General features: G+C 40.9%; 1 protein-coding gene across 1 annotated transcript; it reads left to right on the forward strand.

Moving 5' to 3' along the window:
- The first annotated feature begins 10,117 nt into the window (after positions 1-10,117).
- Positions 10,118-18,375, forward strand: si:dkey-185m8.2 (uncharacterized). Its single transcript, XM_006805507.3, has 3 exons — positions 10,118-10,124; positions 10,228-11,049; positions 12,845-18,375. The coding sequence occupies exons 1-3, from the start codon at positions 10,118-10,120 to the stop codon at positions 18,328-18,330; spliced, it is 6,315 nt and encodes a 2,104-aa protein (XP_006805570.3). The 3' UTR covers positions 18,331-18,375.
- Positions 18,376-23,861: the final 5,486 nt, after the last annotated feature.

A 23,861-nucleotide genomic window follows, 5' to 3' on the forward strand; every position in this document is an offset into this window, starting at 1 on the left:
AAATGAGAATGGCTCAAGACTTTTGCACAGTACTGCACTCCTAGAAGGTTCACTCTAGACTTAAACATAAGTGCTTCTGAAATTAATAGTAAATTTAAGTCACAAAAAGTAGCTGTCGACCTTGTGTTATGTTTGTTATGCATTAATTTAGCATTGTAAATTATTTATAGTTTCCTCCCACTTATGTCGGTTCATTGTTGGTTCAAAAGCATTTTGATGGAGGATGTCTATTTCAGTGTGTTTGTAAAATAAATGTGATTTGTTTTAGCTTTCTTTTTTTAATATAACCCTTTTACTCAGTGTAAGATGTGGTCTTTGTGCTGCATGTTCATTCACTTTTAATAGCTGTGACTCTGTTTGTTGTTGCTATTTGCTCATGTGGTAGTTTTATTGAAAGTGTTGGCTTTGGCTTGTTATTGTTTCAAGGTTATGATAACTCTGCTACTCAACTAAAAAGTATTTTCAATCTCAGTCTGTTTGTGCTGTGTTTAAAGTATATTTGTATATATATAATAAATAGCTTCACAAATCAAGCTTCTTGGTTTGTCAAATGACTCCAAGAAAAAAGCATAACATTTTCTTTGCTGGCAGGAATACAAAGTTTATGTAGAAACCATATCAGATGTGAAAGAAAAATCCTGATGTGAAAAATTGGGGTTAAAGCCTGTTCAGCTTGGGAGAATAAAAACATACCTGGTTATGTTTGTAAGAGCGTGGTCTGGGGTTTTTAAAAAAGGTTAGACGGTATGGCAAAATAAAAGAAAATTAAAAAAAAAAAAAACCACCTGAAGGCTATTTATTCTGTTATTTCTAAAACTGGCTCACGGGAAAATTTTAACTCTTGAAAGCCCAATGATCCACTGGAGTCACTGGGTGAAAATTCCTATTTTAACATAACACTAAGGCAACTACGGCAGTACTTGCTTTACTTGTTGGGACATTTCTACACTGCTTCAGCCTCACACTTGTTGAATCTCAAGTTGCATACATTTTTTTTGTCACAGTCTGGCTGAGTAGCTGACTGTGTGAAGTATGAACAGTAGACCCGAGTGCAGACAAAATAGAACGTGGAACGTAACTTGAGTCAACAAAAAAACGAGCCGTTTAATATGGCTGATGGAAAAATACAAAGTCAAACAAAGACGAGAACAAACAATAACCTAAACTGGGGAAACTAAAAATAAAACATGAAAAACCCTAAACATGAAACTTGGCGTGGATACAAAGATACTTGACATGACATAGACATGTCGCAAAAGACAACAGACGCCCTGACATTAAACAAAGGAGGACAGAGGACTTAAATACACAGAAAGATAAAGAGAGGATTGGGAACAGGTGGCCCCCCAGCTGGGACAAATCAGACCTAACGAGACAAGGGGAAGCAAAACAAGACACACTGCACACAGGAAAGGAACTTACACTGTAGCTTGCCTCCACCAGTGTGTGAATGTGAGAGTGAATGAATAGTGGCATTGTAAAGCGCTTTGGGTGCCTTGAAAAGCGCTATATAAATCCAATCCATTATTATTATTATTACACAGTAAAATAGTAAACAGCCTGGAATGAAGACATGACAACATGAACTTGACAGCATAAGACACCCAGACATGAAACACATAAAGGGTGAGGGAAACCAAAACACAGGGGTAGAAGACACAAGGGCAATCTAAAAAACTATAATGGCAACCTAGGCACAGTAGAATGACCTTAGAAAACCTAAAGGACTTAAACATAAAGCATAAACATCAAAATAAGGTGAAACTCAAAACGCTGGGTCAAAAGACCCAGGATTGTGACATTTTTACCCACAACAGTGAAAAAAACAAAATAGTTAAAGTTGGGCCCATAATTGGTTGGACAAACACATAATTTTAGTAGTTCAGTAAAAAAATGGATTAAAAAAAAAAGGCTTGCTTTCAGTTATTGGATAAAATCCTTTACAGTCAGTTTCTGCACAAAGCCCAGATCCCATGAATATCACCAAATGCTTTGCTCCCTTGAGATGCTCTGCTTGGCCTTTCCTGCAGCCATCTTCAGCCACTCTTTGGTTGTGACTCTTTCTGAATCTGTAAAGGGTTTGAAATCAGGTGACTGACATAATCAGGGAAGAACATCCCATATGTTTAACTTGAGAAAGTCTTTGGCTGCTTTTACAGTTTGACTTGGCTCAATGTTATGATGTTGTTTTTCTTAACCATGGAAATAATTCTGGCATCTTGTGCTTTAGTTGTCTTCTCTGGTATTTCAGGGCTTTTGGTTTTGCCGCACTGCCCGGTGGATTCATTCTTTTTAACAAGCAGATTGTTGATTTGGCCACTTGTAAAGATTTTGCTGACTTTCTGTTAGGTTTGTTTTGGTTTTGACCTTCTCTTGCACTGAGATCTACAGTGAAAAGTTATAAAATACAAATTCAGCACTCCAAAGAAACATCAGATTTTATGTCTGGTACATTTGGAAAGATTCATTTAAAAAAGGAAGTTGGCCTCAGCTGAGCACAAACTACTTGAAGCCAGTTATCCCATACATTTTAGCTATGTCGAGTTAATAAAGCCTAGGCTAAGCCAATTAGCTAACACACTTGCTAACTCCTAGCTAAAAGAGCTTTATTTTTCTCTCTATTGACCTTCTTGAATAAAATGGTGAATAGTGGTGAACAAAGTGAAAAGAAAACAGAACACCTAGGAGAAAAGAGATCAATGGATCTGTGCACAAATGCAACAAATGTGAGCCCTATAGCAGCTTATCAACTAGCACTATGAATAGGATATATCAGCAGGGATGAGCAAATATCACCTTTGGTTTGGCCACCGCTTTATAAGTACTGTTCCAGTAGTGATGGGATTTCCAGCTCTTTTTAGAGAACCGGCTCTTTCGGCTCGGCTCACTAAAAAGAGCCGGCTCTTTCGGCTCCGAACCGGCTCTTCAGGTTGTTTTGTTGCTTTAATTAATTTATTATTAACAATAATATAAAATTATGCACAAAAGGAATTACTAATGTAAAAAAAGTGGTTTTATTTATATATGTTTATATATACATATGTGGTGGCCCCTAGAGACAAAACACGTACAAACTCCAAAACACATTTCTAGCGTTAACTGAACTTCCAAAACAGAGCTACCCTAGATCACTTAAATTACACAATTGAAAGCATATGTGTATTGTTTGTGTATTTATACACAAGCACTCATATATATTCAAATAATAAAAATGTTCATTTACCTCTTACTACCACACACCAAATCCAGTCGTTGCTGGCTTCTGTAGCCTCTAGATAACAAAAGCTCAACATTGCGCCTAGCATCCTGGAGCACTTCTGTTGTGTTTTGTACGTGTTTTGGAGTGTTTATGTGTTTTGGAGTTTTTACGTGTTTTGGAGTTTTTACGTGCTTTGTTTCTCAGGGCCACCGTAAATATACTTTTATTTATTCACTCCACATAAAATGTAATAAATAAATCATATAATACAAAAATCAACTATTCACATTTAACTATTTAAATTTTCAGCTTTTTCCTTTTAAACAAATTTAAAGTGAAACAACACAAAACACTGCAAACCACAACACAATTAAATATAAATTAAAATATGAAAACAAAAAAAAGATGCATATTCTCTGTCATATGGACCTGCATGAATAAACTTTCTAAATCCTTTTTCATCTTCAACTGAAAATAGTTGTGGATGATAACTATACCTTTCTAATGTGACATTGTTGTCCCTGGCTCTCTTTCTCTCTCTCTCCCTCCTGCTCTGTTCCTGTGCTACTGCGAGTGTAACTATCGCCCCTCCCCCCTCCTCCCAGCGCCAAGCACAAGGCTCGCATGCGGAGTGAAGTGGAAAAAAAGTGCGAGAGAGAGGGTGAGAGAAGGAAAAAAAAACCCATGGCTCGCGATAAGGAGCCGGCTTGCGTCATTCAAGTCAAAGACCCGGCTCTAAGAGCCGTTTCGTTCGCAACTGACACATCACTATGTTCCAGTTTGTATGCTGCTAATGTTACCACTGCTATTTTTGCTAATATGGTATTACCACCTTTGCAAACACTGCTACATCTGTGGCTGCTGGCAGTCACAGTTAGCCTGCTCTAGCATTAACATGTTGCTGTGGAGTCACTAGATGTAAACAGTTTTCCATACTGGCACTGATATAGACCCTGTGCACGAGAAAATGCTAACTTCCTGGTTTGAGACCAAATGTAGGTTGTACATTTCCGGTAGCTTTACTTTGCGGTCAATCGCTACTGCGAAGATATACTCCAAAATCATGTCCAAAACTCGAAAACGGAAAGATCGCGTTAACTTACAAAGAGCAGAAGGTGGGAACACTCACCACTGTGTGTCATAAAAAATCTAATGATCAATTTTGACGTTTAAAGAGTTTAGATCGATCGGTTGTTTACATCACTCAACACAAGCAGAACTGCATCACCGCATGCAGAAGACACATCGTCCACATTCAGAAGCACATCTCTGTATAGTGACTGGTCTTATGATTTAAACAGGCAAATGTTCAGCATTCAAACTACAGGTGAAGAATAGTCAAACCAGATGTTTCCCCGTTATGTCGATATCAGCTAGTCAAGTACACACCCACACAGCATGTTAACAAACCGTGAAAAAAAGCCACACAAAAAATGAATGATTGCTGGTAACGGTTTCTATACATTAGTATTTACAAAGGGTATGTTGTGACTTACCTCGCTAATAACGCGGTTCACCTTTCACATCGCTGTTTCGCAGATTTTTTAGTGCAAGTTTGCATGCTTTTTTTTTTTTTTTTTACGTCACATTGTGACTTGATTCATTCATTTGCTTAACTTGATTTGGACCGTAAACAAGGCACGAATAGGACACCGGAAACAAAGCTCCCCACAGGAGTTTCCGCACCGGAAGTAGCATATGCTAACGTGCACATAGTCTATTGTGTCAAAGGTTAATAAAGAGCAACAAACGAGTCCAAAAACAATAGAAGTCAAAACTTCCGAGGAGTGGGTGGTTAGTACATGAACAAAATTTCTCTTTCATTAATACGTGAGAAAGACTTTCCATCAGTGGTACTCAAACCATAAAATATGGTTTAATTTTCAGAGCTGGAAAGACATGCACTCTTAAATCAGCCATAAAAAGAAACTTTATTGGCCGCAGTTCTTTTACTTTAAAAATGAAACCCCACAAGCCTCACGGTTCAACTAAAATTACAGAGGGAACACGGCACTGTACATTTCTGTGTTTCCCATTTCCACCACTAGCACTTATCTTCTCCATTGACCAGTTAATTTCAGGGGCAAACTAATCAGCAAATGCCGATGGAAATTTACATGATACATTAAAGAGAGCTCCAGCGCTGATGGTGGAATTTTTCGGGCTGATTTTTTATTCATGATATGGACTCTTTTAGATGCTGGACAGCCTCACATTTGGAGGGGATTGCTGCCGCTGCTGCAGGGAGTCCAATAAAAGTAATTCATTTGACATTTACAAAAAGCAGCGCGCGTGTCAAAAGGCATCCATCATGGTAATACTCGCAGAACACTTAACAGACCTCAAAACAGCTCCGCTTGGGTTAATGGTGCCAAATCAATACGGCTGATTCAGTCCTTTCCATAAACAGGGTTTGTTTTTATTAACCCTGAGCAGTGCTGGAGGAAAGGGTGAATCATAAAGAACATGATCTAATATTTGTGTGTGTTTTCATGGTGCTCACTGGACAGGACAGGAGAACATGGTGCACCATGTGTGTATACCCAGAGAGGCCACACAGCCAAGGTGCAGGGACACAATACAACACCTGTTAGGAAATAAATGCATCCCGTATTTCAGATTGACCTGGGGTAAAGCTAAATTGCTATTTTCCTCTGTGCTAATCTAGCTTCTCTCTCATACTATATTTAAGTAAAAATAAAATATATACAGCATGTATAATATGTCTGCCTATGAACAAACTGAAGAAATGGGAAAAATTCTGTTCAGTCCATTATTTCAATATTTTCATCTCAGAATCTCAGTTCTTTTCTCCTGCTTTTTGTGTAACTGGGAAAATAATCTCTCTGTGAGGCCCATTTAATAGCTGTTCTAGCTTTTCTATCATATCGCCTAAGTTTGTTGTCAGTTAGCCCGAAAGACCCACAAAATCTTTGTGCATCACCTCGTTGTCCATCACTTGAAGGTGGTTGGATGCTACTGGATATTTCAGGACACGGTTGCTTAGGTAATCCTTCAATGTCTTTTACTACCAGGTCTTTATCCTACACTCATTGGCAATCACTTCACTCACTCATCTGGAAGTTATAGGAATACAGTGGCTTGCAAAAGTATTCGGCCCCCTTGAACTTTTCCACATTTTGTCACATTACAGCCACAAACATGAATCAATTTTATTGGAATTCCACGTGAAAGACCAACACAAAGTGGTGTACACATGAGAAGTGGAACCAAAATCATACATGATTTATTTTTACAAATAAATATCTGCAAAGTGGGGTGTGCGTAATTATTCAGCCCCCTGAGTCAATACTTTGTAGAACCACCTTTTGCTGCAATTACAGCTGCCAGTCTTTTAGGGTATGTCTCTACCAGCTTTGCACATCTAGAGACTGAAATCCTTGCCCATTCTTCTTTGCAAAACAGCTCCAGCTCAGTCAGATTAGATGGACAGCGTTTGTGAACAGCAGTTTTCAGATCTTGCCTGTATTTGACCTGCCCGGTCACCATGCCACCATTTTTCTTTGTAGTTTCTGGTGTTCATATCATTATGAAACCCTCCTAGTATGGCTGTAGCTTTGATTTGTTGGTCAAGCATCACTTTGAAGCTGATGGACAGTCACTTGTAGACATTACAAGTTCAGTTGCCTAGAGGAGGCTCTTAAGCTTCACTGGAAGCAACGTGGAAACCAGAAACCACAGAATGTGAATAAGATTCTGCAAGTAAGGGAGAAATAAGTGTTGGTAATGGGAAGTGGGTGAGAGCCAAGATAAACTTCTCAACTTCCAGGTGAGCGACTGGAGTCTGGAATGTGTGATCAGCTGTCAATTTGTCAGCAAATTGGTATTTTACAACAAGGTCATATATCAGAGCCATTCTTCACTGTAATTGGTAGTTACTTCAGTCGCTCACATGGAAATTGATTATAATTTATCTCAGTTCTTCAACATTAGCGGTTAATTTTCCCATAGTTGCTCGATGCTTCTGAATGTCATTCAGTTTCTGTGCAACCAGGTCACCATGTCACTTCTAGTTTGGACAGAACTTAAGGTCAAGATGTTCAGATCCATAAAACCACAGAAAATAAATAACCAGGGATAAATGGACAAAACAACACTGAGAACAGGAATACCAGAGGGTAAAGATGCACAGCTGTGCCAAATCTTGCCAGAAGAGGAAGTACAACTCTAACTAAAACATGGAAACAACTAAAACAACATAATGTAGAAAGATAAGTGAATCAATAGAGGAAGAAATATGGGAGGACGAGACAGAGCAGGGGGATTACTGTTACTACAAATACAAGAACCAAGCACCAGAAAATAAAAAAAACTAAACTCATCCCTAGAAAATTGTAAAAAAGAAACCAGAGACTACTTGCTAACAAAGTAAAAACAGGAAAATACCCAAGAGATGACCACTTAATACTGAGACAGACTACAGTGTACAAAAGGAGCCCCAGAGAAACATAAATAAAAAACTTATGAACAGCAACTAGAAATCAAGTATAACAAAAGATAAAAATCAAAACCCCAAACCAGCAAAAAACAGACATAAAACTAAGAACATAGAATCACAGTGAAATCAAACAGAGGGGAGAGGATGTGGAGGAGGGAAGAATGCTGAATGCTAAATACAAATGAACCGCTACCAGAAAGGACAGAAAGACAAAGGGAAATGCTTTAACAACTAAATAAACTCCATAAACACAAAAAGTCAGCAGAACTAAAATACAAGGACTAAAGGGTACAAATACTAAACAATAAATGAAACCAAAACCACACAGAAGCATAATGAAACCAGATAGAAAACAGCTAATGATAAACACTATTTCAAGACATGCGTTGTATGTGTAGTCCACTGTTGATTTTAAACAGTGATGGAAGTTATTCTTCATTAACTATAAATAAAGTTTACGACTCAGTGAGTTTGTGCCGGTGCTGAAAAAAGAGGAAAAAATAAAGTAAAATGGTTCCATAAACACTTTACTAAAGAAAACTGTAGTTGGAGCAGAGTCTTTCTCATGGCTCTGTATGTCATTATCTAAATCAACAGCTTGTTCAGCTGTCATGACAATCATCATAATTTTTCTCTAAGCTGTTTGAAGACTTGTCCTCAGAGCCCACCATGTCTAAATCAGGGATGTCACACTCATGGTACACTGAGGTCCACACACAGCGTACTTTGATCTGGAGTGGGATGAATGAAACTGCACTTTCTGTCAGTGTAAAGATGTTTAGACAGTGAAAAACAGAAACTGGTTTTCATGTCTGTCATTTAATTACTTATTACTTAACTACTTTGGTGTAGCGTAACTGGCTTTGGTCTATAAAACTTGATGATGTTAAAAGTTCAAAGATTTATGGCCTCCTTTTCCAAAGCTGTCCAGCAGGTTGAAGTCTTTGCTGGCCCTATTCGCCTAATTTTTGACCCACCGGACTAGATCTGTAAGGTTTGATCAGTATTTGTCGGTTGTACCAACATCCAAGTTATGGACAAAAGATAACTGTAGTTTTGAGGTTGTGGACCCCAAATCATGGCACTTGTTTCCGTTGGACGTAAGACTCATTGAAGCTGTTCATGTTTCTAAAGTAAAGAAAGAGGCTTGCCTTTATTTAGTTTTATCTGTTTATGCTATTTTAATTGTTGCATCTTATTCTGTATTGTGAAACACTTTGTGAATGTCGTTATTGAGAAGCGCTATTTACATAAAACCTTACTCACTAACAGCGGAAACATTTGCTCTTTTTAGATGTTGTTTTTTTTCCTCTCTCTCAGCTGCCATTTCCGAGTTCACTCTGAATTTGCATGATGTAAATATGGGGAAGTGATTGTAGGATGTTTGGCGGCTTCAGTTTAGTGTAGTGTAGCCGTCAGTAAAATGAGGAACATAGTGCATCGTGGTGCTCTGATAAACTTGATGAAACATGCTCTTCCTTATTCGACACAGTTAGTTTCAGTTAGCAACACGGTTCTGAAGTAGAAAACAAACATTAAAATTCTGCATCTTAAATAAATGCAAACCTGTCTTCATCCTTTGTGCTTTATAAAACGGGATCTTAAATTAAAGTTTGCATGTTTTTCCTCAGTATGAAAAACCTCTGTGGCGATGACAGTTATCTTATTTCGAGTCGTCTCTTGTCGCTCATGGGTAGAGGAAACCGAAGTTCCACACTCTTAACCACAGAGCACCATTTGACGGTAAGGAGCTCTGCAGTTCTCAAGATAACACATGCATCTGCTCATGTGTGCATGCAGAAGCATGTTCTGTGTATGTGCACCATGTGCATACATGTGTGAACCATTGCATCTGTGTGCGGCATGCAGGAGCAGAGACGTGTTGCCTGCGTTTACTTTGCAAACATGGACTGTCACAAAAGCTCACCGTGCCACCCGTCTAACTTCCTGTCGTGTTCAATGAGAGCAAGTTAAAAAACCACAGACAGGTCACGTGAGGCAGCGAGTCTGCCTCCCTCAGACAGTCTTTGTTCACTTTGTGTGACTGCAATCATCAGCTTGGGTCAGTTATTTAGCAAGCGGGGGAGGGGTTTTTTGTGTTTCCCTTCGTAATGATGGTGAAGAAATCGTTGCTGTAGAAAAAAACACAGGAACTAAAAAAGAGGAAGAGGAAGAAGAGGAGGAAAGTGCACGCAGGGGTGATGGACATGACAGATGAGAACTGCAGTCCAGCCGTAAGCACATTTGGTGGTGAGTTTCTTGTAGATGTTTTACTTTTTTATAAAACAGTAATTTTAACAGTAATTTTTATTTTAGCTTGCACTCTGGCCCCTTTGAGTGACGCTGAAGACAGACTGATAACGACAATGATAAACAGTCTCACTTGATGATGCAGATGTGCTTTAACGTGTTACAATCAGTATATAATTTGCAAGCATAGTATAATAGTCCTCTTACAGATGTCGGGTAACACTGGGTGTTGAAACTGAGGGCTTCAGGTGCAGTTTTAAGAGTAAAGTAGTGAGCAGATGTCTGACTATTATCGCATTTCTGTGTCTGTGTCATTCAGCTTATCCGGTGCGGTGCATTGAGGAAGTACTTCTCCCTTTCTTCACAGATGAGAGCCTGCAGGCCACCATGAAGCCACAACACCCCCCTGCCTCAGACAGTAGCCCCCCTGCTCTTCAGGAACTTAGGCTGGTCCTCCTTGGCCGGAAAGGAACCGGGAAGAGCGCCGCAGGCAACACGATACTGGGAGGAGTGGGGGGATTTGAGAGCGGGAAGCCCACAGAGGAGTGTGTGAAAAGGCGAGCTGATGTGGTGGGGCGAAAACTCACAGTGGTGGACACACCTGGGTGGGAGTGGTACTACCCGCTTAATAGCACTCCAAACTGGGTGAGGAGAGAAACTTTGAGAAGCGTGTCGCTTTGTCCTCCCGGGCCTCACGCTGTGCTGCTGGCCGTGCGGGCCTGTGCTTCTGTGACAGATGACTACATCATAGAGATTGAGGAACACCTGGAGCCGCTGGGGAAACACGTGTGGGAGCACACTATGGTGCTGTTCACCAGAGGAGACGAACTGGGCATGGGCACAATGGAGCAACGAATCGTGTCAAGCGGCCCGTCGCTCCAGAGACTCCTGCAGAAGTGTGGAAACAGATACCATGTTGTGAATAACCGGAGCAAAGGAGATGGGACACAGGTTAAAGAGCTGATAAGGAAGCTGGAGGAGATGGTAGATAAGAAGAAGGATGGAAGCAACCATTTAGAGATGGATACCGTCGTGTTGGGGCTGGAGGCCGATGGGAAGAGGAGAGCCAGGGAGAGGAGAAAGAAACAGCGACAGATGGAGGCGCAGATGCAGAGAGGGACCATCAAAGCCACTCTCATTAGTAAGTCTGTTTATTTTTATAACACTTCCCAAGTTTTCTTAAGTTTATGAAATCATTTCATATGATTAGAAGGCCCAGAAAAAAGGTTGATCGAGACCAGAACAAAGTTAATATCAGTCGTCACTGCATCACAAAGATGGAGGAATTATAAATGATGATATTCAACAAGCATCAGGTGCAAACACAAAGTTTAATTTGTGCCAAAATTATCTTGAGATCCACACTGTCTGCACCAGCCACTTTATTAGGTACACCTTGCTAGCACCATGTTTGACCCCCACCTTGAATGGACCTAATGTGTTTGTAGGAAGAGCTTCAGTCAGGATTTAGAGTTTATCTTTACACAGAAGCAGCACTGATAAGTGACTTCTCATCACTTTAAAGGTTTTGCATTAGTTTCATTAGTTAGTGCTAGTATTAATTTCGTTTTCCTTTTTGCCTTCAGCACGGCCTTAATTCTTTGTGACACAGATCTAACAAGGTACTCGAAGAATTCTCAGGGATTTTGGTTCATATTGACATGATAAGCTCACACAGTTGCTGCTCATCTGCGATATTAACCTCTGTTCCACCACATCCCAAAGGTGCCCTATTAAATTGAGATCTGGTGACTGGGAGGCCATTTAAATACAGTGGACCCATCGTCATGTTCAAGAAACCAGTGACAATTGTTTGTTATCCTGCTAGAAGTAGCCATCACTGTCGTCACAGAGAGTATCCATCTTTACAGCTGGAAGTGAAAAAGTGATTGTCAAATGTTTTTTCAATGTGTTCAGTTCAGACATAGACATTGTGCATAATTTTGGCAATTTTGGCACAAATAAAACGTCACAGACCAGAAATGCAATTCTAAATAACAGTGCTGATTTGTGTTTAGGTAGGTTGTATTTGCTAGGATGAAGCTCAGAAGCTGACAGAGACTGAAGTCATTAAAGTAATGTGATTATTAGATTTAAAGTGAAAAGAAACATGAGTGTGGCTCTATGTTTTCTAGTGTGTAAGTAGTGGTAACACTACTAACTATAACCAAAATCACAGGGAGTCACACAGATCTCCACAGGCTTACAGAGCCTGTTTTTGTCTTAGTTCTTATTGTAAGGCTGAGTTTTACCTGATTTTCCTCTTGAAAGCTCTGATGAACGACTCTCTTGTTACCTGCACAGCAGAGAAAGTCAGTCCCAAGTTGTAAAGAAATAAAGCCTGTACTAACACATAGAGTACTCAGGTAAATGTAGCTTTGTTTACTGTACAAAAAATAGAGATTTCATTCATTAAAGTGTTTCAGAAACGTCTTCATTTACACACAGACAAAGAAGACAGAGTTTTATATTGCAACATTTTGATTATTGTCTTTTGATTGGCCAACATTTATGTGTAGTTAGTGTTATATCCCCACCTCTTGCTTTGGAATGCTGTAGTTACTGCTTGACAGTGTTGGGAAGGTTACTTTTAAAATGTATTCCATTACAGAATTACGGAAGCGTAGAGCTGCCACCCAGGCAAAAGGAAAATAGAAGTGTATCACGTTATAACGTGAAAAGTTTATTGTTCTAACAAGATACTTTTCCTGTTTGTACAATATACTTTTCACGTTTGAACAACATAATATCACGTTATTACAATATACATAATCATCACGTTCGTACAATATAATTATCACGTTCGTACGTTCGTACAATATAATTATCACGTTCGTACAATATTGTACGAACGTGAAATATTTGGAGATTACAGCTGGGTTATGGCATTAAAATAGTTCTCTTTTACTGAAAATGTCCCCTTTTTTTCCTGTCAGGCGATGGTCCACAGGGTTCTGAGCTGGATGCCCATCAGTCTTTCTCCAAATCCCCTCGACGTCTTCCTGAGATCAGACTGGTTCTACTGGGCGAGCGTGAAACTGGAAAAAGTTCTGCTGGGAATACCATCCTTGGAAAACCAGGGTTCTTCCAGTCGGGAGCCGTAACAGAAGAGTGCATTCGTCAACAAGCGGAAGTGGCCATGCGGCTGGTGACTGTGGTGGACACGCCAGGCTGGGAGGCGGGTGTGGCAGGTGCAACTCCAGAGAGAGTGAAGAGAGAGATTGTCTGCAGCGTATCTTTGTGCCCTCCGGGTCCTCATGCACTCCTGCTGACTCTGAGGGTGGACACACTGGTGAAAGCGGGACATGTGAGAGAACATCTGGAACTTCTGGGAGAAGGTGTATGGAGACACACAATCTTGCTGTTCACCCATGGAGATCAGCTCAGAGAGGGAGTGGATATTGAGCAGCACATCCAGAGTGGAGGCAGGGACCTGCAGTTGCTTCTGGAGAAGTGCAGGCGGCGGTACCACGTCATCAGCAGTGTAGATGGTGGAGGAAGAGGAGGTAGAGGTTCCAGTAAGGTGACAGAGCTGCTAGAGAAAGTGGAAAAGATGGCAACAATGAACAGATGCGAGGCTTTTTCCGGTCTGGTGCAAGAAGTCAGGGATTTGAGCCAACAAAGAAATGAAAAGTTCAACCAGCGTCTGAAGGAGATGGCAGATAAAATGCTTCGTCAGGAGGCAGAGCTGAAGAACATGAGGGACAGGGAGATGAAGAGCATCAGATGGTTCTTTGATAGAAGGAAGAAGGTGAAATCTCCAGGAAAAGCTGACATTCAAAAGGAAGAAGCGGAGGATGAAGACATGAGGGTCGGCGAGAGGAAGAACGATTTCGGTGAGCTGGAGGAGAGGATGCAATGGCTGACAGAGGACAGAGAGAAAGAAATTCAGGATCTGAGCCTGGAAAAGGAGAGAATCCGCATAGCACTGAGCCAAGCTCAACAAGAAAGGGAAAAGCTGCTTTACAAACTGGAGATAAAAGAGAGAGAGATTGAGGAACTGCAGGAAAGAACCGAGGAGCAGCAAATTAAGCTTCTCGACCTTGAGCGTGCCAGCGTAGAAAAGGAACATGAGACGAAACAAAGGGAGGATGCTTTTAGAGCAAAGACACAAGAATGGATGAAAGAATATGAGAAACTGAGGCAGACCATAGAGCTCCTCAACAAAGAGATATCTGACTGGACTGAAAAACACGAGTCTTTAATAGCAGAAATCAGCCGGACTAAAACCCACTATGAGAACACTCTAAAGAGAACAGTACAAGAAAAAAACAAGGAAACGGCAGAGATGGAACAAAAACTAAGGACTGAGATGGAAGTAAAGCTGCTCGAAAAAGACAAACTGATGGAAGAACTGAGGAAGAAAGCCTTGGAGGAAAAACAGGTAACTCTCAATAACGTAAAACAACATGAGACAGATATGGAGAGGAAATTGGAAGAAATCAAATCAGAGCATAAGAAAGAGATTGAGGTAAAAATACAGGAGAAGAAAGCAGAGATAAAAGACATAAGGAAGCAGCACGAGGAAGAGATGGCCACAAGGATTAATGAAATAGAAAAAACGATGGAGACAGCAAAAGTTCAACAACAGCAAGAATATGAAAAGAAGCTGAAAGAAAAAGCTGATGACTTGGAAAGGATGGCACAAGAGCACGGTGATGAAATTAAGAACATACAGCAAGAAAAACAAAGGCAGGCCGCAGAGCTGAAAGAGCTGTTTGCTAAAGAAAAGAAGGAATGTGTGAAGGCCAAAGAGAAAGCAATAGCAGATATAGAAGAAAAGTGCCGTGCACAAATGGAAGAAAAGATGATGGAAAATGAAAAAGACAAAGAGATGATTCATCAAAACCACAAAAGAGAACTGGAACAAAAGATGAGGGACAAAGAAAAGGAGATAGAGGCCTTAAAACATCAGCATCAAGAGATGACGCTAAAAATCAGTGAGATGGTAAATCTGATGGAGACGAGAAGTGCCCAACACCAGGAGGAAGTTCATAAAAATGTGAAACAAAAGGAGGAGGATGTGGAGAGGATCCAACAACAGTACACTGAAAAACTAAGGGGCGTAGAGCAAGAAAGGCAAAAGGAGACCGAAGAGCTGAAACAACAGTTCGCAAAAGAAATAGATAAACAACTGCAGGAAAGACAGAGACAGATAAGAGACTTGGAAGAAACATATGCTGCCCAAGTTGAAGAGATAGAGCTAAAGCATGCAAAAGAAAAGCAAATCCTGAATCAAAACCATGAAAAGTATGTTCTGGAAAAACTGCAAGAGAGAGATCGGCTAACAGAGGAGTTAAAGTGTCAGCTTAAAAACGAAATCGAAGAAAGTGAAAAGGACAAAGAGCGATACAAGAGAGAGATGGAGCAAACGCTGGAGGAGAAGGAAAAAGAGATCGAGGAGTTTAAAGCGTTTGTGGAAGAAATGAAAGAAAAATTGCAACAACAGCAGGAGAAAGAAAGGGATCACTTAAAAAGCATGCAAGAGACTGAGCAACAGCTGCAAGAAAAGGAAAAGGAAACAGAGGAGATGAAATCCAAACTCATGGAAATGAAGGAGAAGCTTCGACAGATGGAGGAGAAAGAAAATGATTATTTGAACTACAAAAAAGCTTTGGAGCAAAAACTGGAGGAACAAGAGGCAGAATTAGAAAGGTTAAAAGAACGTTTAAAGGAGCTCGAGCAACGGTTGCAGCAGACAGAAGAGGAAAGAGAAAGAGACAAGTTAAATCACGAGAAACAGATGGAGCAATCTGCGGAAGAAAACAGCCGAGTGATAGAAAAGTTAAAACAGCACATTAAAGATATTGATGAGATCCTGCAAAGAAAGGAAGAAGAAAGAGGGGAAATCATTCTCAGCCAAAAGAAAGAGGCAGAGCAACGGCTGCAAGACAAAGAACGAGAGATGGAGGAGATGAGACGGCAGCTTTTAAGTGACATGGAGAGAAAACTGAAAGAGAAGGAGGCTGACATTGAAGGCGCCAAACAGCTGGCCGACTCCAGGGAGACACGATGGAAGGAAGAGCAGAAGGCGAAGGATGAGAAAGCGGCGAACGAGGTGAACAAGCTGATAGAGATCATCGACAAGAAGACAAAGGAACTGACACAAGCCCAAAGTCTTCTTGCACAGAGAGACGGCGAGATCGATGAGGCAAAACAGACATGTGCAAGCTTCTTAAGAGAAATAGAAGAGCTGAAAGAAAGCAACGACCGCAAAACATCCGCTATCGACGAGATACAGCAGCGGCAAAGAGACCAAGAGAGGGAAAAGGATGCGGAAATGACAGAAAAACTGCAGGAGAAAGAGAAAGAGCTTGACCGCCTCAGGCAAAGAGACAGGGAAAATGAGAAGGAGACCGTCCAGCTGAGGCTAACAATCGAGCAGACAAAGTCAGAGCTGAAGGAGCTCACTGAGAAAATGGAAAAGGAGATGACGGCCATGATTCAGGAATACGAAAAGGAGATCAAGATGAAAGATGAGGATATTGAGTCAATCACACAGGAAAAGGACAGCACCATAAGTCGGCTAGAGGAAGAAACGCTTAAGAGCATTCAGGTCATCACAGAGAAATACAAGTTAAGTCAGAAGAGAGTTGAGGAGCTGCAGGAGCAAAATGAGATGATGAGAAAAGAGACTGACAACCTCAGAGCTAAGTGTGAGGAAGTGAAGAAGGAGAGTGACGAAGAGGTCAGGAAATATCTCAGAGGATACGAGGAAATCCAAATCACGCTAAGAGAGAAAGATCTAGAGCTGGGGCCTTTAAAAGACGTCAATGCCCAACTAAAAGTGGAGCTAGAAATGGTGAAGGAGAGAGAAGATGAGACTAAGGCGCAGATGAATGAGCTGAGAGAGCATTTTGAGAAGCAGATGACGGAGAAACAAAGCGAACAGAGAACGAGGGATGAGGAGCTCGAAGAGAAATTCCTAAAAAGGGAGAAGGAAGTGAGTGAAAGGGAGCAAGTTCTGCTACGAAGCGAAGAAGAGCTGAGCAAAAGACGTCACGACATCGACGCACAACAGGAGGAGCTTGGGAAAAAACAGGCAAAGTTGGAAAGTAAAGAACAAGAACTTAGAGAAGTGGAAATGAGTCTGCAGATAAAAGAACAAAAGGAACGAGAGGAGAAGGATAAATACGAGCAAGAAGTGCAGCAGAAGGCGCAGAATGTTGAGAAAATGGAGAGGGAGCTGGAAAGCTTACTGAAAGTCCTGGAGGGCAGACAAAAGGAGCTAAGCTATCACGGTCACGATCTACAGAAGAAGGTCAGAGGACTGAAAGACCAAGGGAAAGAGCTGAAAGACAGGGAGTACTACTTGAAGAACGAAGAACAGGAGTTGCTCAATTGGAAGTCGGAGCTGCAGATGCAGAACGAGCACGTGAACTACACAACACAGCAGTTGAATGAGATGGGCAGGGAAATGACTCTGCTGAAGGAAGAGCTTCGCAAGAAGGAGAGGAATCTAAAGGAGTCGCTGAAAAAACTGAGCACGTGGGAGCAGAACCTCAAAGAGCGAGAGGAAGAGTTGAGCCGGAGACAGCATAGCGTTTTGGAGAACGGACAACACGGGACTGATGATAAGAGATCGGAAGACGGCTCGCCTTTAGAGTGCCGAGAGGTCAGCGAGAGGAGGGAAAGAGGAAGAGGAAAAGATTCAGATAATGAAGATCAGAGGAGGAAAACAACTTTGTCAGCTGCAGAGAGCAATAACTGTCATCTCGAAACACTAAAAGTCGAAACGCTGACGGAGACAAAGAAGACAAAAGTGAGACAAGAAGCGGTCGAAAGTGCAAAGGTGATCGGCGAGTTGAAGCTCCTGTCTCGACCTCGCACAAGAGCAAACAACAAAGGCTCTCCCGGGTCAGATTTGAGGGTGATGGTTTTGGGAGAGACCTGGTCTTCCTGCTCCCCTGCTGGTGTCACCATCTTGGGAGGAGAAGCGCCCAAATTCAGCGGCTCTAGTTTCAGGTCGTGGAAAGGCCAAATAGCCGGAAGGCGCCTCGCCGTCGCAGAGCCGCTCGGCCTGAGGTGGCGAGACGGACCCGACGAGGCAAACGCCTCTCAGCTGAAAGGCATTCTCGACAGCATCTCCTGGTGTCACCCGGGTCCCCATGTCGTCCTGCTGCTCATGCCGGCCTTCCTGACGTGCACGCAGAAGTACAGAAGAGCCGTGGAGGAGCACATGAGCCTGCTCGGACAGGAGATCTGGCAGCGCGCTCTGGTGCTGTTCACATGGGGGGAGATTTTAGGGGAGAGCGCAGAGCAGCACATCCTCAGGAACGGAGAACTGATGGGGCTCGTAGAGCGCTGCGGGGGCAGGTACCATGTGCTGACCAGCAAAAAGAATAACGCCGCGATTGAAGGCTTATTCGAAAAGATGGATGACATTGTTACCCTGACCAGCAGAGAGCAGTTTCCAGTGTAAAACTTTTACAGAACTGATTGAATTCATCATGCAAAAAATAAAAATGTTATAATGTATATTTCCTCCTAATATGTAATAATATTTGAATAAATGTGACTAAAGGAAGAATAAGCTCTCACATCTGGATTTTTGCTACAGATAATCTGTAATCAGTCTGATTAGTTTTACCTTTTCAAGCCTCGAGTTTAGAGTGTTTGATCGAGCTGCTGCATTTATAACACAGTCTCATGGGTGTCAGGCCACACAATGAACTGATTAACTGATTCATGTGGGACAATAAGTGTAGTTTGAAAAAGCAAGTATCATTTAACCGCTAGATCCAAACAGGTCTGCTGCATTTATACTTTGGTGTTTGTTTATCTCCAGGTTTGGAATTATTCGGGTTAAAATAGAGCTCATGCCTCTAAGTTTAAAAATCTTTTCTCTGTGTCGCCTGGGTTAGATTTAACATAAGATAAGTGCAATGTGAAAAAATATGTGACACATAGAAAAAAAACACATCCCACTGAAACACATCTATTCCAAAGCTGTGCTGACTGTCACAAAAAAGGCATTTTGTGTGTGTGCACATGAACAAGCACCACATTCTGTGACTAACTCAGGATTAGCCATGAGACTGACTGTGTGTGTAGGAGGTTACCAGGATTACTCAGAAAGTAATGGATGGATGTGGACGGAAATATTTTCAGAGCTAGGTCTTAGCTTAGGAATTTTTTAATGTATTATTTCTCACTGTGATATAAGGCAAAACTGAACATTTGACATCACAGCTTCACAAATACCTATCAATGTGACACAAGGACGCTTGGGAATATCTTTATTTTCTTAAGAAGACTGTGAAATTCATCACCCTTTATATCCTTCTGGATCCAGGGATTCAGTCTGAGCGTGGCGTCAGGGGAATTTTGAGCCTCGGTGGAAGTGTGTGGTCTCCTGTTTTTATGAGGTCACACTAGCGATAAAGAACAAAGTGTTTTAAAAGCTTGTCATTTATTGGATAAACGTGAAATCTTAATCTAAAACCTTTATGGCTGTTAAAAATTTGTAAGAGTAAAATGTACGACGACACAACACCGGTGTGTTTGAAACATGTGGGATGCTGCCTGCAGGTCAGCTAAAGTTCATCTATATGTGTTTCATCATGTTAAACTTATACATCATGCTATTTATATCTCTTAATAAAGCTATATATATCTTTATCTTCCTATATATCTATATTGATATCTATATATCTATATATCTATATATATCTATATATCTATATATAGATATATAGATATACATAGATAGATAGACACAGTATATATCTCCTATCCGGCGTGCACCCTGCCTCTCGCCCTGTGACAGCTGGGTTAGGCTCCAGCCCAACCGTGACCCTGAATTGGATAAGCAAAAGAAGATGGATGGTTGGATGGATAAATACATATGCGTATATAAATATTCATCTAAAATTATCCAACATGGTCTCACACATACACATGTATATTTACATATTTCTATATATAAAATAATCGGACATGATTTTTCAGATGAACCTTGGCTGACCTGCAGGCAGCATTTAAGTCACTTTCATACTTCATCCACAAGGTGGAGACCTTGTGTCAGTGTAGAGATTACCAAAGTAATCAGTGTTGAAAGTCACAGATTATAAGGAGTTGATGGTGAAAGTATAGTGAAGCTACTCAAATATATATATATAAAAATATATATAAAAATATATATTTATTTGTTTTTTACCGTGTTTTACAATTTTCTGTGTAAATGGCTACTTTTAAAAGGAAAGAGTACACAAAGCCTGAGTAGCAGGCCCGTGCTCCATCTTGACTGGAGGCATTTCAGGAGAACCAAACCGTCTCGCAATTATAACCCCAGGGAGCCTCCCACATGCTGAGAGGACTCCTGCTTTGACAAGTAAATTATGACTCTTGATGAGAGGAGTACGGCTTTCTCAGAATGCAATTTTTGACAGCCAGAAAAATGCGGGTGGATACATACAACAACTTCCATCATCCGCCGAGCCAGATGCAGCATCCAAAAACACTTGTGTGCAATCATCAGGCTAATAATTATGTAGTGTGAGTGCTGGTCTGTAGCTAACATGGCAGCAATGTTTTTATAATCTGTCCATTCAATGCGAGCTGCCTTTAGAGGCGAGATGAGAGGGTGTTGTGTCAAGATGGAGCTCTGCTCTTTTGATCATCTCCGCAGGGTAGGCCTGCTTTCAAAGCGTCTGGGGGGAAATTAGGAAGAAAAAAGTTGTCAAATTAAAGTTGATGGAGACATAATTTTCATACATTTAGCATAATGTCTTAAAGATATGAGGCAGCCAACACAAACCCAGCTATAATATCCCATAAGCATTGCTCTTTTTCATTTGTAAATCCTTTAGATTTATCATTACATATATTATTTATAATATCACAACACTTGATTTATTGATTATAAGTTTGCATTGATTGGAGTGCATTTCTGAAAAAATGGTAATAGCCATAAAGATAGATAGATAGATAGATAGATAGATAGATAGATAGATAGATAGAAAGAAATTCGGTCTTTTAACCCAAAACCGGAATCCCATGTTTGTGCGTGTGTAACATAAATATTATAGCAAACAAATAATAGTCCTGTAAATTTGCTTTCTATCATGGACTTTGTTGCTCTTTTGGTTCTGAAAGCACTCAATCTTTGAACAATTTCAGAAATTGACATAAGACTTACAACTTATACATTGAGCGGCCACTTTATTAAGTACACCTTGTTACTACCATGTTGAACCACCTTTTGCCTTCATAACTACTTTAATTCTTCATGACACAGTTTCAACAAGATGCTGCAAACATCCCTTCAAGATTTTGGTCCATATTGACATAAAAAAAATCATACAGTTGCAGATTTGTTGGATGCTTATCCGTGATGCGAATCTCCCGTTTCACCACATCCAAAAGCTGCTCCGTTAGATTCAGCTCTGAAGACTGTGGAGGTCATTTGAGTACAGTGAACTCACTGTCAGGTTTAAGAAACCAGCTGAAGATGATCGGAGCTTTGTGACAAGAAGTGCACCTATTTTCTGGAAGCAGCCATCAAAAGATGGGTACATTGCGGATGTAAATGGATAGATATGGTCTGTCACTCCGTTATAGCACCATCAGCAGTGTGAACTGTTGACACAAGCCAGGATGGGTCTGTGTTTTTATGCTGTTTATGCCAAATTCTGACCCTACTATCTGAATGTTGCAACAAAAATCAAAACTAAGCAACATTTTTCCGATCTTCTTTTGTCCACTTCTGCTGAGCCTGTGCCCACTGTAGCCTGAGTTTCTTGTTCTTAGCTGACAGCAGTGGCACCTGATGTGGTCTTCTGCTCTAGCCCATCTGTGCATTGAGATGCTCTTCTGCATACCTTGGTTGTAATAAGTGGTCATTTGAATTATCGTTTCCTTCCAATCATCTGAAAGCAGTCTGACCATTCTTCTCTGACCTCTGGCAAAAACAAAGCATTTTCACTCAGGAAACTTAGGGAACATTTTCTTATGTTTGGACCAATTCTTGACAACTTAAGAGATGGTTGTGTACAAACATGCGGGTACTTGCATTCCAAAAAACACAAACAGGCCTTCACCTCATAGAGAAACATTAATAATCTACAAGTTTAGGATTTTAAAAGTAGAAGCATATAAAATGTGTTTATTATGTGAACTGTGACCCCATGAAATCCATCACGCCTGTTCTTCTTTCCATTCAAGGTCACTCGGCATCCAAAAATCACCACTATATCTGTGAGTTCAAAGGTGAATACGTGCTCCACATCAGGATTGTCTCACTGAATGGTGAAAACAGTGTTTGATGAAACGACTCTTGGGCACTCATTTCGGTTTTAGCTGGCATTATTTCAGATTAAGGCAAAATGCTAACCCTAGTTTATCTTTATTTGGAACCTTTTAAGGTCCTGAATGAGGCTTTTTGGAAAATATGGAAGAGGGCCACATTTACATCCACCACAATAGACAGGGACAGCTCAGTCAATCACGTCCACAAATGCTGGAAACAAAATTACTGGGCTGCGTTAAAACAGAAGTTAATGGTTTGGCTGATTTCTATTAAGGTCTGTGCACTCTCATTTGAATAATGGTCTTTCCAGCTCTGTTTTTTTCTTTTCGGTACTTGACCCAGGAAGGAAATAAATGTGATTCCGCTTTAACACCTCCATTAATATTCAAGTGCCTTTAATACTCCAGGTTTAATTCGGATTCACCGTAATTAGCACGGCAGCCTGGTGCCAGTGTATGACAACTCATGTTGTGATTGCACATTTGCTGATGCTAAAAAAAAAAAAGTGCCATTCAGAAAGCACAAAGCCACTGCGAGGATCGAATACCTGGAAGACAAGATAGTGATTTGCTCACCGCGCTCGAGGATGATTAGTCACAACAAAGAATCTGATGCTTCGGTCACGTGTGACGAATGCTTTGAATGAGCGTATCTTTATCACCATGACGCACTGATTTAAAGTTTCAAGCCAGTTTTCTTCCTTTTGTGCCTGTTGACATGAAACCCCACGCTTTTGATTCAATTATGCAAATCTATTTGGTCTTATAGTGTTTTTATAGCTGCATCTTTAAATTAAATCTAAATTGCCCATTAGTAATTAATTGAAGTGAAACTAATGGGATTTATTAGAAAGCATGACTCCTATGTTGCATTTCCAGTTTGAAATGTAGGTATCTGCGTGATTGTGGTTGCAAAGGTCAGCACTGATCCCTCGGTCCTTATTGAACCTGATGGACCATGAGGAGATCCAAATCTGCGCTCCCTACTGACTCTCCCCACCCTAGCCACCTCCCAGGGGATGCATTTAGATAGCGTTAGTCTTTCAAAATGAGAGGGACCGTTCTATACGGTTACATAAACCACCCATGGTCCCACACAGGCCCTCTGGAGTATGTACCCAAAATAGTTGTAGTGTAAAGGAGCGCCACAAAAGCACAAAATGTTCCTGCTGGAGTAAAGAGGTGGCCAGATGTCTCAGAGAGCAGCCACTTTAGCTGAGCTTGAAACCAGAGTCGACTTGTCATGTATGAATTGTTCATATTTTGGATGTTGGGGAGAGTTGGTTATTAAAAAATCAAACTGTACAGTGATCTAGTGTGCAACAACACATAACAGCACAAGAGGCAGGCGCTGTTGGCATTGGTTATGTAGATATATGGAGAAACCAGCTAATTATAACAGAAAAATGTGTAAAATGAGGAGATTATGATTGTTGAATGACAGTGTGTTTATGATTTTCAGAAAAAAAATCGAAGAGGCTGCCATTTTTTTTTTCCTTTGTGTTTGTTCGCATTCCTCCTCCTCCTCGTCTGCTGAAGATGGAGCAAAAGGAGAGAGAGAGAGAGAGAGAACAAGGAAGAGGAGACGATGCTGCAAATGATGAATCCCCCTCTGGACTGCATCCTTTCTGGCTGAGCGCTTCCAGTGGGCCACAGCCAGGTCCTGGAATCTAGCTAATGAGACCCACACCCCACCACCACCAC

The sequence above is a fragment of the Neolamprologus brichardi genome, chromosome 3, assembly GCF_056152115.1.
Source record: "Neolamprologus brichardi isolate AB-2024 chromosome 3, ASM5615211v1, whole genome shotgun sequence".
NCBI classification, from domain to species: Eukaryota; Metazoa; Chordata; class Actinopteri; order Cichliformes; family Cichlidae; genus Neolamprologus; species Neolamprologus brichardi.

Bases quoted from the DNA above. Each gene is read 5' to 3' on its own strand.
- si:dkey-185m8.2 (XM_006805507.3), top strand. The intron at 11,050-12,844 runs GTAAGTCTGTTT...TTTTCCTGTCAG, and splicing joins CATCAAAGCCACTCTCATTA to GCGATGGTCCACAGGGTTCT.